The sequence below is a fragment of the Zophobas morio genome, unplaced genomic scaffold (genome assembly GCF_036711695.1).
Source record: "Zophobas morio isolate AGI-343-1 ecotype UQ-CSIRO unplaced genomic scaffold, CSIRO_AGI_Zmor_V1 ptg000005l, whole genome shotgun sequence".
Classification (NCBI taxonomy): domain Eukaryota; kingdom Metazoa; phylum Arthropoda; class Insecta; order Coleoptera; family Tenebrionidae; genus Zophobas; species Zophobas morio.
In genome coordinates, this window is record NW_026972110.1 from 8034672 (window position 1) to 8049799 (window position 15128).

General features: G+C 30.5%; 1 protein-coding gene across 1 annotated transcript in view; it reads right to left on the minus strand.

Annotated features, from left to right (window-relative positions):
- LOC135122575 (alpha-mannosidase 2) overlaps positions 1-15128 on the minus strand; it is a 73655-nt gene that overhangs the window by 8329 nt on the left and 50198 nt on the right. Inside the window, exon 3 of the mRNA XM_064046843.1 lies at positions 3207-3299. Within this exon, the coding sequence (XP_063902913.1) occupies positions 3207-3299 (93 nt within the window). The remainder of the gene's footprint in view (positions 1-3206; positions 3300-15128) is intronic.

The following is a 15128-nucleotide window of genomic DNA, read 5'->3' on the forward strand; positions in this document are numbered from 1 at the left end:
AAATATTTCGTCAGGATGAAACGAACGACACGTGCATTGAAACGTCAGTAAACTCTAGAATCAATATTTACGTTAATTTAACTGCCCCGTTCAAAGTCTTCATCTGCTTTGGCTCCTACGAAGGTGAAGTCAATCGAGAATTCGTCTTTTAGCACTTCGTTATATCAAAACATTTAATTAGGCTTACAGACGCAATTCGTCAACGGATGTTGCTTCAAGTGGGATTCGAAACGTAAAATGAAATGGTTAATCTATAGCGATTTCGTGATAACGCTTTACACATTTTCATGCTTATAATGTAAAATCGGCATTAGCGTAATTGTATATATTACATGTATCATTATCATTAATTTTGTTAAAGCTAACGGTAACTATGTACAATTTTCATCTTTTTTTTTGTAATCAGAAAAAGATTACTCATATTAAGAACAAAACCTTTAAAAGTTAATCAACTATTATGCACCATGAAACCAATCAGTACGCTCCAAAGGTAATTAAGTTAATAATAGTATATTAAAGAACGAGTTTCATAAGGCAAATATTGAGGCACGAATCCAAGTTTATAGAACGAGCGGCGAAGCCGCGAGTTATATAAAGGATGAGTGCCTCAATGGCCTTATGAACGAGTTATTTATACTATTTTTTCTATCGCACACGTTTTTTCCCAAAATTTAATTGAAATTTGCATTTTTTTTAATCTGGGGACTTTTGTCGTGGTTGGTGATGGGTTGGTCTGACACTAACCACGAAATATTTGAGGTTCGAATTTTCACAACAACAATTGTAATTCGAATCAATTCGAGTTTTTGTAATTTAAAATTGGTTAAAAAATCTTGCGAAGAAGTTACGCGTCTGGAAACGTGGGAAATTTCAAGTTTAGATTTGCCACTGACATTCACCTGACATTTCTCGTCATTGCTACCAATCTTACCGATCTAAATTACACCAGATCTATTAAAGAACGCCTTTCCGCTATTAACGAACTGCTGTGACGTCATTTGCGTGCGTTAATAGCTCTATTAGAAAACCAAAAAACGTGGGCGGTAGAAAAATGACATATCTTTTGACGGTTGAATTTATAATACCTCTAAAATTTCATAACTCTTCGTTTACAAGATCGATATAATTATAGCCTGTATGTTGAGTTTTAGAAGTGCTGCTTATTTGTTTTATTAATTTGTTTGTTTTAAATCACATACTTGTGCACGATGTATATTTAGTTAGTTATAATTATTATTTGTCCGGTAATCAAATTAATGAGCCACTGGTGATTCGGCTACGCCTCATTTAAAGTGGTTTGACAACATGCTTTACAAATAAAAGTTTCCAACATCAGTTTTGATAGTAAGAAATTCCGTTGCGTTTTCAAGACATGCAAACTTACCGTACTCAAAGTTATCAAACCTTTGTTTATTACACCAATAATAAAAAAAGAGTAACTATATGAAAATATAAGCAAATATATGTGCCTTATACACGCATATTTGAGACCTACTTTTTCCAGTGGTTAGTTGGATAACAAGACACAAAGACTTCATATTATTTTGACATTTCATAGACCGTGAAACATTTATCGTACTTGTTTGTTATTAATTTTTAACTATTTTCACAATCTCTTAAGATTATTGTTCAAATGATAAAGAATGTGTTTACATCTCGTTAAAAAAAATTGATGGTTCAGATCAAAATATTGATGAAACTTTACTCGACTAAAATACAACGTGACAAGTTCCTCTATCCATGGTATATTTTGTCTTTATAAATTTATTTATTCGTGTCTACCAGAAAATTTGTAACGTCATTTCAAAAAACCTATTAAATATTTTTTTATTGAATTTGTTTTATATTTAGAATTGAAAATGTAGAAATGTAGAATAAATAAATACATTGATATTTAATCGTACAGAGGTTCAGTACCGTCTTTGAAAGTCATTCATTTTAAGGATCGATAAAAAAATGAATCAAAGTAAACTGAGTGCAATGAAATCGTAAGTACTGCTTACAATCATTTAATAAACAATTCTTATCTCTAACGATTTTATTTTTATCCACCATTATTTGGAAAGATTAATAGCTATTAATATATTTAATTATTTATTTTTAACCTGTTATTTTAGCGAATCTTGTACGCAGCAACACTAACTACCCACACTAACTCGTGCTCTGTTTTTTAAATGACGTGCTGTATAACAAAATTTCGCTAACTAATTATCTGTCCCCAATTTTCCTGTTTTACTGACGAATTTGACGTTGTCTTTAAAATTTTCACGCTTGTTAGAGAACATTTTATATGCAAGAAATGTCGCCAATTACGGACCTAAAAATGCATAATATGGAACGTCGCTTATTTCCCAGCAAGAAAGTGTAAAAAATGTTCAAAACTCAATAAGGCATGAAACGAGGATAATTAAAGGAATGTTTTTAACAGTTTAGATTAAAATCCATGAATACTGATTTACAGCAGTTTTAAATTTACTTTTCCCATTATTTAAATCTTATTAATGAAATAAATCGTTCCTGAAAAATACATTTTTATTTTAAATTTTGTTTATACAGGATATGAAAAACGACACTTGTTAAGGGCTGTCTATTCAGCAAAGAAAAAATAATTAAAAAAATCTTTAGGCTCAAATGTAAGTAGATGACATCAGCCTTCAGAGTTTAATTTTTCTTGTCGATGTTTCACTGCTTAATACACGAAGTCGATCGAATTTTTAATTGTTTTGGAACTGTCATGATTTTATTCATCATTTTCCTTATTTTACAACATCAAAATAAATTTAAAAATTGTTTAGAATTAATCAACAATTGTTCGCCTTTTTTTTTCCTTTTCCTTTCCTTCGAATTTAAAGAAAAACAAGTTCAAATAATTCAGTGGTGACGAACTGGCATTGACGTGAACTGTGTGGAAAATCCAAAAGTAGTTTTGATTGTTTTTTGTATCTTGTACAAATTTGAAGAGTTTTTCTCTACGATATTTTGCATATTTAACAATACTATAATAATCCATATTAAGCAACGAGGGTTAAATCTTAGGTGCAACATTCTACACAAGTAAAAAATGTAGTTTCTTCCAATTTTAATTAAAAAATAACTCGAAGTTTTATTTTTGGAAATGGAATTATTAAACAAAAGTCTACACATACTCTTTTAATTAGGGTGAATCAACAATCGCATCGGCATTAAAAAATTTTACTCGTTATTACCTTCAATGGTGGTCTGTCGGCATCCATTTTCTGTCGCTCGAATCGGTCTTCGAATGATTTGTCCCAGTATTCTTTGCTCTTCATCCAGGCAGGCTGAAAAAACGAAAATTTCGTCTTGTTCATATCCTAAAATATTTAGCTTCATTCAAGCGATACTTTATTAAAAGCCATGTTTTGGCTTTTATCATAGTTACCCCAGTCACACAACTTGGCAGACAAGCTCATCAACCCCGAAATCCTATAACGCATGCAAATTCCGCCTCATCTTTGCCCTCGCTCGTTCTACACGATGTCGCCAAACCAACCTTCATGTAAGTTCAGCCCCAAGCAACTTCTAATAAAAGTAAATTCAGCCAACGCGGCTTTCTTTATACTGTCTCGTAAAGAGACGTGAAGTGAAGCTGGGCCAGGGCCGGATCTAACTATGAACTAAGCAAGTTATGATCAACTTTAGGTGTGTAGAATTACAGGAGAACTTTGATTTAGGATTGAGATATCGTATAGCGAGTCTTGCAGACTAATTTTCTAAGCAGCTGACGGAGTAAAAGGAGTTTTTATCTAACATTAGTCAGTGGCCAAAATTGGGGTTATTAATGCCAAGGTTGTTACTTCTCTGATTATAGCAGGGTTATCAGTCCTGCCTTACCATCATCCATACTTTTATTGATATGAGTTCGTGTATTATATGTATTATATTATATTATATTTCATTATGGTAAAAACTCAACACGGATTCATAAACCACAAGAGCAGGAGTATTTTATTCTATTATGAAATTTAAATAGGGCGTTTATATAAAACAAAACTTTACAGTTTTCCAATACAGATATTTCGATTTTTTCAACAAGAACACTTTATTACTGCATGTTACTATTGTTTGTACTTTTTTTTTTAATATATCGGTATGCTCCTTAAACAAGCAAAAAATATCACAGTAACTATCAACTTAAATCTACATTTAAGTTGATAGTTACTGTGATATTTTTTGCTTTTTTAAGGAGCATACATCAACATTTAACAACAAAGAAAAAGAAAAAAAATAGAAGCAGGTTGTTCTGTTTGAAAAAAACTGAAATATCGATATCTAAAAATTGTTAATACATATTTAAATTTTTAATATAAGGAGCGTATCTTTATTTATCTCCACACAATATTGTATTTCAAAAATAACCTTATTGCGATAATTTTTGTGAACCTTACACAATTTCAAGAAAACTGGAATACCTTGGCAACATCGTATCGCAATTTAGAAAATAAACTAGTATATGGTTATAAAGCCTAAGAAGAGGTTAATCAAAATTTATAAGAATCTATATGTATTTTCATTCTTTTGAGAAAACTAAGTTATGTGTTATACCTTAAAAACAGAACAGTCTGCATACAGAATAGAATGTCTGTACAACTTAAAACCTAGGCTTTTTTCTGTTTCCAATTATACAGGCCTGCGATAAATTAAAATAAACAGACGAATCTGATGATTTTCGGATGCCAATTATCGTAAGAATTGTCAAAAAATCAGTCACGTACAGTTAAAAAAAACATCAAAAACAAAAATTCCGCAAAAAAATGGTAGTAGGCTTTCAACGGTTTGAAATGAAATAATATATTTGAAGTGCATTGCATTATGACTGCCAGATGTTTGGGCAAGTCAAAAATGAAGAAATAGTGTCACTTTTGAGGAAAAAACAACAACGATTTCACAAAGATTTTTAATAAGTGGATAAAAGTAATTTTGCTAATATATAAAAAGTATATAAAAAATAAATACCTAACTTCTCTTTAGTACATACTGTGTATTTCTTAAATTTAAGTTTTTCGTATTATTTTTCAAATAAACCTTACATGACAGCAAAAAATGAAGTTCATATTCGTAATTAGGAATACAACAAATAGGCAAAAACACTCGATCAGAGCGCGCTTAGTGACTCACCCTGTATATATGACCACAAAATTCGAAAGTCATTTTCTTTTGTTATACGTTATATTTTATTGTTATGTTAGTGTGAGGTAATAATCCTACTTTAAATAAGCTTTTGAAATAACGTTTAAAAACTCTGTTGTTTTGGACAGGTTTTAAATTTATACAGGTGAGTAATTATAGAAAATAGAACAAAAGTGCGCGATTAAGTTGTATGGTTCCTTGAGGATAGCCTACAGTAAAATTATTTTCAATTATACAGAGTGTTTTGTTTTTGAATCTTAACACACAACTTAGTTTTTTTTTAATGGAACATCCTAGATATTTTTACATATTATTCCAATGTTCCTGAATTTTTTAAACAATGCAATCTGTCTTACAATATTTTGTGGAGAGATAAATCAAGGTACGTACTTTGCTGTGGCATAAATAAAATTGAGTACAAATATACAGTGTTTATTAAAAAATTCTTGATTATACAATTTTCAAATACAATACCCTGTATTTTACTTTGTTTTTTCTTCTCTTTCTTTTTCTATAGTTTCTGTGATTTTTCACTTTTTTCACACCAATATCTAGAAAGAAATAAAATAAAAAAACAAACTAAGATCTAGAAATGAAAAATCGGGTGTTCTGTCTCCCTATATTAATATTCAATTAAATTAATACTACAACTGTTTATCTCTGCAAAAATTACTTCAATACAGATGCTAAAGATAATTCTATTGGTTTTTTTGTGAACCCTTGCATTGCTAAAAAAATGAAAATTCGAATAACGTGACAACGTCGCATCAGAATTTTACGAATGAACTATGATTATACCGGGTGTCTACAAAATGGCGGATTATCTCTTCGGTAGGTATGTACTGGGGCTCCGGGAGTCCCAAAAGAATAATAAAAAAATTCTTTATGATGCAGATTACGAAAAAACAGTCATTTTATAAAAGTAAAATTGGCAACACTGCAGGAACCTAATGCGTGAATACGTCTGGCTAATTTTCTGATTTCTTAGTAACGATGGTGACTGAAATCCACCTTTTATTTTTTTTAGGACAATAATCATAACAACCAGTGATCATTAATCATTTTGCATTATTATTAATAAAATAAGCTGTTATTTTCATTAATAAATATCCTAAAAAAAACATTTAATAAGACATTTATATAAATTATAAATAAAAAAAAAAACAAAAGAAAAATCCTTTAAAGCATAATCAACTAAACACTAGAGATGTTCAAAATTCCCGCCTTGTGCAAATAAGTAAGCTCGTAATGTTTCTAAATTTTGATCACTTTCTGTAAAAGTTAGTCATCAGTACTTACTTGCCAAGATAAAACTGATTTTGGGAAATGACATACCCTCTAAGAAAATAGAGAGCGGGTTGGCAAATGACAGAAATGAGAGAATTAATTAAAAAGGTATTAATTTATTTTAATCTTTTCCAAAAATTTTATGCCGTACTTTAGTAGTGATATGCTGTATTGTTTTAAAAATTGTTTAGATAGTAGGTATAATAAAAAAATATATGTAAATCGACTGTGACTTTTTTTTATCAGGTTAACAACCTATTTAAAATTTTATGATTATGAAAGTCACATTTATGACAGCTGCCATCGTCTCAACCAAACAACACGTTTGTTAGGCATGTTCATGTCAAAATTGACAACTGTGAACTGCCGAACTAACACGGATGCCTATAATTCAGAATTGCCAACAGAAATTTTTGCTTCAGTCATTAATAGTCAAATAATAAATAAGTAAATTAATTAATTAATCTATAATGCTTGAGTACTGTTTTAGGATTTTTAAAATTACTTATTCTTATAAGTAATTTTTGATCTCCAAAAAAGGTATAAACTGAATTATCAGTTATCACCTTAAAAACGATTGCAACATTACAATTATGTTTAATGTTACAATCCAGTTGATATATTTATCCCCATCAACGTTACCTTAAAATAAGTAACTATTACTGAAAAAGGTTTTATTAATATTAATTAGACAAATTAATACGGGGGCGATATCGTGTAAATATCTTTGTAAATTTTGGGTTAGAAATGATCATTAACTTAACGCGTTTATTATCCTCGCACCACTGAAAAATTCTAGCATGTTTCAGGAAGATGACAACACAGACTTTTCGGTGTCGTAGTAATGTTTGCATAAAATTTATTGTTGCTCGTAATATTTGATATTGAACTACATACTTGTTTACAAAATAACGACCAAAAAGTATAAACAAGTTTTAAGTTATTAAGTAGTAGATTGTGACCTTCAGCTATCGTGATTGGGATTGGCATAAGTTCTATGACATTCTATCTTGACAATGGCAGAAGAGTATATTGTAAAATACAACATGTTTTCCCATAAGTTATCGAACTAATAAATAAAAATATATATGGTGTACCACCTAAACGAGTTCAATGAATCATTTATAAACAATACTGGACCGTTGGAAGTTGAAACAGCCTGTATGTTGTGCTTGAATTTATTTTTTCGATAAGGTGCATCATCCGATTTAATTGCGTTTATGTCCGTGTAAGATTTGTATCATTCTAATAATTTAAAATTTGTGGGTAATAAGTCTTGAACGTGAAATCGTGTGTTTGCAGGCTATAACACAAATTTGACTTGTTTGCTATTATTAAATTAATTATTATTAACTATCAAATGAATTTAGAGCAGATGCGCAAATTCACATCCGAAGATAATTCGATCAGAGATTATGTTGGTCAGACCATAAATATTGATTGCTGATACTGTAATTACGGTGTAAGAGTGAGTGGAAAAATGGCGAAATTAAAATTTACGAGGCAAATATTCATAAATGCGGTCCTGCTTGCTTGTAAGCCGAATTCATTCTCTGACTAGAAAAGATGGATTTTTACGTTTTCAGGTGGCGTTTATATCTGAAGAATTACGATCCAAGTATAGGGATATGTGAGGAAGCAGCCACATCGACGAAAATGGTAAACGGTTCCATTGCGGTACTGCCGGCGGGAGATGGGAAAATGCACCTGCGTTTCAAGTTTCGAACAAAGGATATTGTATCAGATTTCACACGCAAAATTCAAGAAAATGTCTGGTTCTTATTTGCATAATATTTTGAGGCAGTGATAAATAGTGACAAGCTGTACTTTTCTCGAACATTTTTCAGCGGAAATTATTTATGTGATTCACAGGAAAGTCTGGAAGGAGTGTACGCCAGTCCACTGACAGCTTTCCTACTTTTAAATTGCTACGAAATTTCACCGAACGAATTGGGCCATAATTCTTATTATGGAATTACAGTTTTTGATGATTTGTAGAAAATCTGTTCAGTGTGGAACTTCTACGTGAAATGGTTTTTATATTATTTATTTTATTTTATGAAATTTTAATTTATTTTTATTTCAAAACTGGTAATGATGTGAACGGTCACCACAAAGTTAATAAAATGAATATTGATACAACATATGAAATTATGTAAAATTTAAACGTTTTAATATTATTAATAGTTTTCAGTGGACCCCTGTGACTTTTTTTTTTGAAAAGGGAATTGGACTATCCCGCAAGTCATTAAAGTAACCCGAAATTAAAATTAAAATACCATATTAATGTACGATTTTGTTGCAGTGCTGTCGCGTAAAAAATAAAATGTGCTTATTATTTCTGCAGATTCTAGAAAAAAATTAAGACATAACGTATCTCATAATCGAACTTCGTTTTTATTAATCATGTAGTTGCATACTGCATTTTCATAATTTTGTGCTTTCTTTTCCAGTCCAACCGGTAAAAACGCATAGTCATTTTACTTTATTTTTGTTTTTGTCTCATTCTCTCTCTCGGCCTCTCTTATATCTAGAAACTGTACACTTTCCTATTTTTCATTTTTAATTATAACACATATCATTTTTTCTTAAACGCTGAAAATATTTGTCATTGTTCATAGAATGTCATATTGCACTTAAATGACTGTCACATGATTTTTTTTTAATTTAACAAATACGCACCTACCGATATTTAGTATATTTAATTAACAAAGTCAATATATTCAAAACGTTTGAGTTTGTTAATATTAAGTCACAAAATTATATTGTATGTACAATATAATTAAGTTAAATTAGCACTCTTTGGTGTTAACTGAAACTGGCGGCGCAATGTTTTGTGAAATTTATGTTTACGATATACCAGATGAAGCTCCTATATCTTGAGAACAGATACAAATATTAAAATTCTGTAAATGTCATTGTTTTCAGCTTGAAAGGGGAAGTTTAACTTAGTATATTGCAAATATGACGCGCAACGAAAACCTATATATTTTTTAAATTGCAATGAATACCTTTTTAACGGATTTTTATATCCGATTAAATTATGATTTCAACGATACAAAAAACACTAGCATGTGTTGTGTTAGTTTTAACTTTAAATAATATAAATTATCTAAATGAAGAGATACAGTTAATTGTCATATAATATTGGCGTAGAAACAGATGCGCAAAATTGGATTTCCAAAAATTTTCCAGATTAAGGCCTTTTAGATTTCTTAATAGTATATTTGTGACCCCTGCGTGATTTAGAAAATAAAAAAAAAAATGAAATAGGAATGTTTGTACCTCTTTAACTTGATACTCTATTAACTGTGACAAGTTTTGAACTAATTGTTGTGTGAATAAGTATGGAAGACGATAATTCGAATATATGCTTGTATGATCTTTTTTGAAATAAATCTTACTAATTGTTTGTAAAGTAAGGTGGTTATTTTACTTAACTTTAAATTTTTTTACTTTATCAATTTTGTAAATTGTAATCGTAATTTAATCTATCAAAATCCATTAAAACAAATATACATTGCGATGTCTGAAAATGGATTAAATGAAGCTAAAAACAATGGCGTTTACAAAATTTCAATATTTTTGTGCGTTTTCACGATATAAGGCTGCAGAATTTTATTTGGAACATCTGTACATTATTATTAATTCTTGGATATGTTACTCTCTGTATTATCGTTTTATTTTTGACGGCATTGATTGCTAGATAATTACTTTTACTTCCCGAGCGTAAGCAAAGGAAGTATTGTAATCGAGTCCGTCGGCCGACTCTCTACTTTTACGTTTTCTCGATCTTTCATGACCCCTAGAAGACGAAGAAATAGGTCTCCCATTTCCGTCTGTCTGTCCGTCTGTCCGTCTGTCCGTCTGTCCGTCTGTCCGTCTGTCCGTCTGTCCGTCTGTCCGTCTGTCCGTCTGTCCGTCTGTTGTCACGGATTTTTATTAGACAGATAATCTCCGAAAGTACTCGACCGATTGTTGTGAAATTTTGTACTTATATTAAGAATATCATGTAGATGGTAAAACGCTAACCAAAATTTGTCGAATCATCCCCACCACTAAAGCGATGACGTCACTTCAAAATTGTACATAGTAAATGGGTTTTCAATTGTATAAAATAACATAGTCCTACACATGTAGTTTACAACTCTGAATCGACTTTTCACCCGAAACGTCCAGATTTTTGGAAAAAAAATCAAAATTATAAAACAACATTTTGAAATTTAATTTTTAATCTGCTAACCAGAATGCTTTGAAATGTTGCAGATGTTTTAAGGCTATAAAGAGCATCATAAATCTTTAGTCAAAAAATATTTGCTTATCCCCTCCAAAAACTTGATGACGTCAGCTCAAAAGTTTGTGGAATAAATCATATCTAAAATGTACAAAATATGATGAGTCTGTACTTGTGAACTATCAGTCCATTAATATTTTTTGGATTTGCATATACAGGGTGACTCAAAAAAATTAATGAATGCGTACATATATTTTATTGATTTAATCAGGAACTACAAAACCGAATGCTCTGAAATCTTGCAGATGTTTTAAGGTCATAAAGAGCATAATAAATGTTTAGTCAAAATATATTTGCTTATCCCCTCCAAAAACTTGATGACGTCAGCTCGAAAGTTTGCCGAATAAATCATATCTAAAATGTACACAATATGATGAGCCTGTACTTGTCATTTATCACTCCATTCATATTTTTTGGATTTGCATATACAGAGTGACTCAAAAAAATTAATGAATGCGTAAATTTATTTTATTGATTTAATCAGGAACTACAAAACCGAATGCTTTGAAATCTTGCAGATGTTTTAAGGTTATAAAGAGCATAATAAATTTTTAGTCAAAATATATTTGGTTATCTTCTACAAAAAACTGATGACGTCAGCTCAAAAGTTTTCCGAATAAATCGTATCTAAAATGTACAAAATATGATGAGTCTGTACTTGTGATTTATCATTCCATTCATATTTTTGGATTTGCATATGCAGGGTGACTCAAAAAAATTAATGAAGGCGTGAATTTATTTTATCGATTTAATCAGGAATTACAAAACCGAATGCTTTGAAATCTTGGGAATATTTTAAAGTTATTATAAGCATGGTAAACTTTTGTTCAAAATGTATTTGTTCATCCCTCCTAAAAAAATTGATGACGTCACCCTTAAATTTTGCTGAATAAATCCTATCTAAAATGCAAAAAATATGATGAGTTTGTACTTGTGATTTATCATTCCATTCATATTTTTTAGATTTTCTTAAGAGGTGGTTCAAAAGAATTAATGAAGTCAATTTATTTTATTGATTAAATTAAAGGCAACACTTATTATTAGTATTACACCCCAACCAACCCAATTTGGTAGACACAAAATTTGTTAAAGGAAAAACTCGGTTGAAACATAAGGGTAGCACGCTTATTTACATCGACTTTAACATTACAGACCTGCATTTGTTTTATGCGTTCACTTGATTCCGCGAATGTGAAATAGACATGTTTATAATCAACCAATTGTGAATTTCACCGTCAAGAATTAAAATAAAACCCAATGTTTTATATAATAAGCGGAAGTCGAAGCAATAAAACCGACGGTCGTTTTGTTTACAGTTTCTGTGTTTGGCTCTCACGTATGCTGTTACGCCTGTCATCTTAAATTAACATAATTTATACATACACGATTTTCAGTTGCCTCTGATACGTAGGTATACGTGAGTAAATTGTTTCGTTATTTTATTGATTATTACAAATCAATATTCAAACGACCCAATTCATTTTCCCGAAAATTTGAGAATATAATAATTTTATTATTAGTATTACACTACATCTATCCCAACTGATATACGTGTCCTTGCAAAAATGTTGATGACGTCATCGCAATTTTTTTTTAAATTCCCACTACAAAAATGTAATGAGAAAAAAAACACAATAGGCATGCAGTCGTCAAGTTTCCGACAGCGAGGGAAGTACTGTCTAAACTCTTTAGACCAATTTTTTATTAGCGTATTTGCAAATTGAAGGATAACTTCATTATGCTGTGGCCATGTGACAAACATTGTAAGTTATTTTATCCTACATGTACGAAGGTCATAAAAATCTCGGTTTTTGATAATAAACCAAGTTTAGGTTAACTTAAACGATTAAAGAAACTTTTTTACTTCCCGAGCGTAAGCAAAGGAAGTATTGTAATCGAGTCCGTCGGCCGACTCTCTACTTTTACGTTTTCTCGATCTTTCATGACCCCTAGAAGACGAAGAAATAGGTCTCCCATTTCCGTCTGTCTGTCCGTCCGTCTGTCCGTCCGTCTGTCCGTCCGTCTGTCCGCCCGTCTGTTCGTCCGTCTGTCCGCCTGCCGTCCCGGATTTTTATTAGACAGATAATCTCCGAAAGTACTCGACCGATTGTTGTGAAATTTTGTACTTATATTAAGAATATCATGTAGATGGTAAAACGCTAACCAAAATTTGTCTAATCATCCCCACCACTAATGCGATGACGTCACTTCAAAATTGTACATAGTAAATGGGTTTTCAATTGTATAAAATAACATAGTCCTACACATGTAGTTTACAACTCTGAATCGACTTTTCACCCGAAACGTCCAGATTTTTGGAAAAAAAATCAAAATTATAAAACAATATTTTGAAATTTAATTTTTAATCTGCTAACCAGGATGCTTTGAAATGTTGCAGATGTTTTAAGGCTATAAAGAGCATCATAAATCTTTAGTCAAAAAATATTTGCTTATCCCCTCCAAAAACTTGATGACGTCAGCTCAAAAGTTTGTGGAATAAATCATATCTAAAATGTACAAAATATGATGAGTCTGTACTTGTGATCTATCACTCCATTCATATTTTTTGGATTTGCATATACAGAGTGACTCAAAAAAATTAATGAATGCGTAAATATATTTTATTGATTTAATCAGGAACTACAAAACCGAATGCTCTGAAATCTTGCAGATGTTTTAAGGCTATAAAGAGCATCATAAATCTTTAGTCAAAAAATATTTGCTTATCCCCTCCAAAAACTTGATGACGTCAGCTCAAAAGTTTGTGGAATAAATCATATCTAAAATGTACAAAAGTCTGTACTTGTGATCTATCACTCCTTTCATATTTTTTGGATTTGCATATACAGGGTGACTCAAAAAAATTAATGAATGCGTAAATATATTTTATTGATTTAATCAGGAACTACAAAACCGAATGCTCTGAAATCTTGCAGATGTTTTAAGGTCATAAAGAGCATAATAAATGTTTAGTCAAAATATATTTGCTTATCCCCTCCAAAAACTTGATGACGTCAGCTCGAAAGTTTGCCGAATAAATCATATCTAAAATGTACAAAATATGATGAGCCTGTACTTGTCATTTATCACTCCATTCATATTTTTTGGATTTGCATATACAGAGTGACTCAAAAAAATTAATGAATGCGTAAATATATTTTATTGATTTAATCAGGAACTACAAAACGGAATGCTCTGACATCTTGCAGATGCTTTAAGGTTATAAAGAGCATAATAAATGTTTAGTCAAAATATATTTGCTTATCCCCTCCAAAAACTTGATGACGTCAGGTCGAAAATTTGCCGAATAAATCATATCTAAAATGTACAAAATATGATCAGTCTGTACTTGTGATCTATCACTCCATTCATATTTTTTGGATTTGCATATACAGGGTGATTCAAGAAAATAAATTAAAGCGTATATTTATTTTACTGATTTACTCAGGAACTACAAAACCGAATGCTTCGAAATCTTGAAGTATTTTAAAATTATCATAAGCATAGTAAATTTTTGATCAAAATGTATTTGGTCGTCCCCCCTAAAAAATTTATGACGTCACCACAAAATTTTGCTGAATAAATCCTATCTAAAATGTACAAAATATGGTGAGTCTCTTCTTGTAATTTATCATTCCATTCAAATTTTTTCGATTTGCATATACAGGGTGACTCAAAAAAATTAATGAATGCGTAAATTTATTTTATTGATTTAATCAGGAACTACAAAACCGAATGCTTAGAAATCTTGCAGATGTTTTAAGGTTATAAAGAGCATAATAAATTTTTAGTCAAAATATATTTGGTTATCTTCTACAAAAAACTGATGACGTCAGCTCAAAAGTTTGCCGAATAAATCGTATCTAAAATGTACAAAATATGATGAGTCTGTACTTGTGATTTATCATTCCATTCATATTTTTGGATTTGCATATGCAGGGTGACTCAAAAAAATTAATGAAGGCGTGAATTTATTTTATCGATTTAATCAGGAATTACAAAACCGAATGCTTTGAAATCTTGGGAATATTTTAAAGTTATTATAAGCATGGTAAACTTTTGTTCAAAATGTATTTGTTCATCCCTCCTAAAAAAATTGATGACGTCACCCTTAAATTTTGCTGAATAAATCCTATCTAAAATGCAAAAAATATGATGAGTTTGTACTTGTGATTTATCATTCCATTCATATTTTTTAGATTTTCTTAATAGGTGGTTCAAAAAAATTAATGAAGTCAATTTATTTTATTGATTAAATTAAAGGCAACACTTATTATTAGTATTACACCTCAACCAATCCAATTTGGTAGACACAAAATTTGTTAAAGGAAAAACTCGGTTGAAACATAAGGGTAGCACGCTTATTTACATCGACTTTAACATTACAGACCTGCATTTG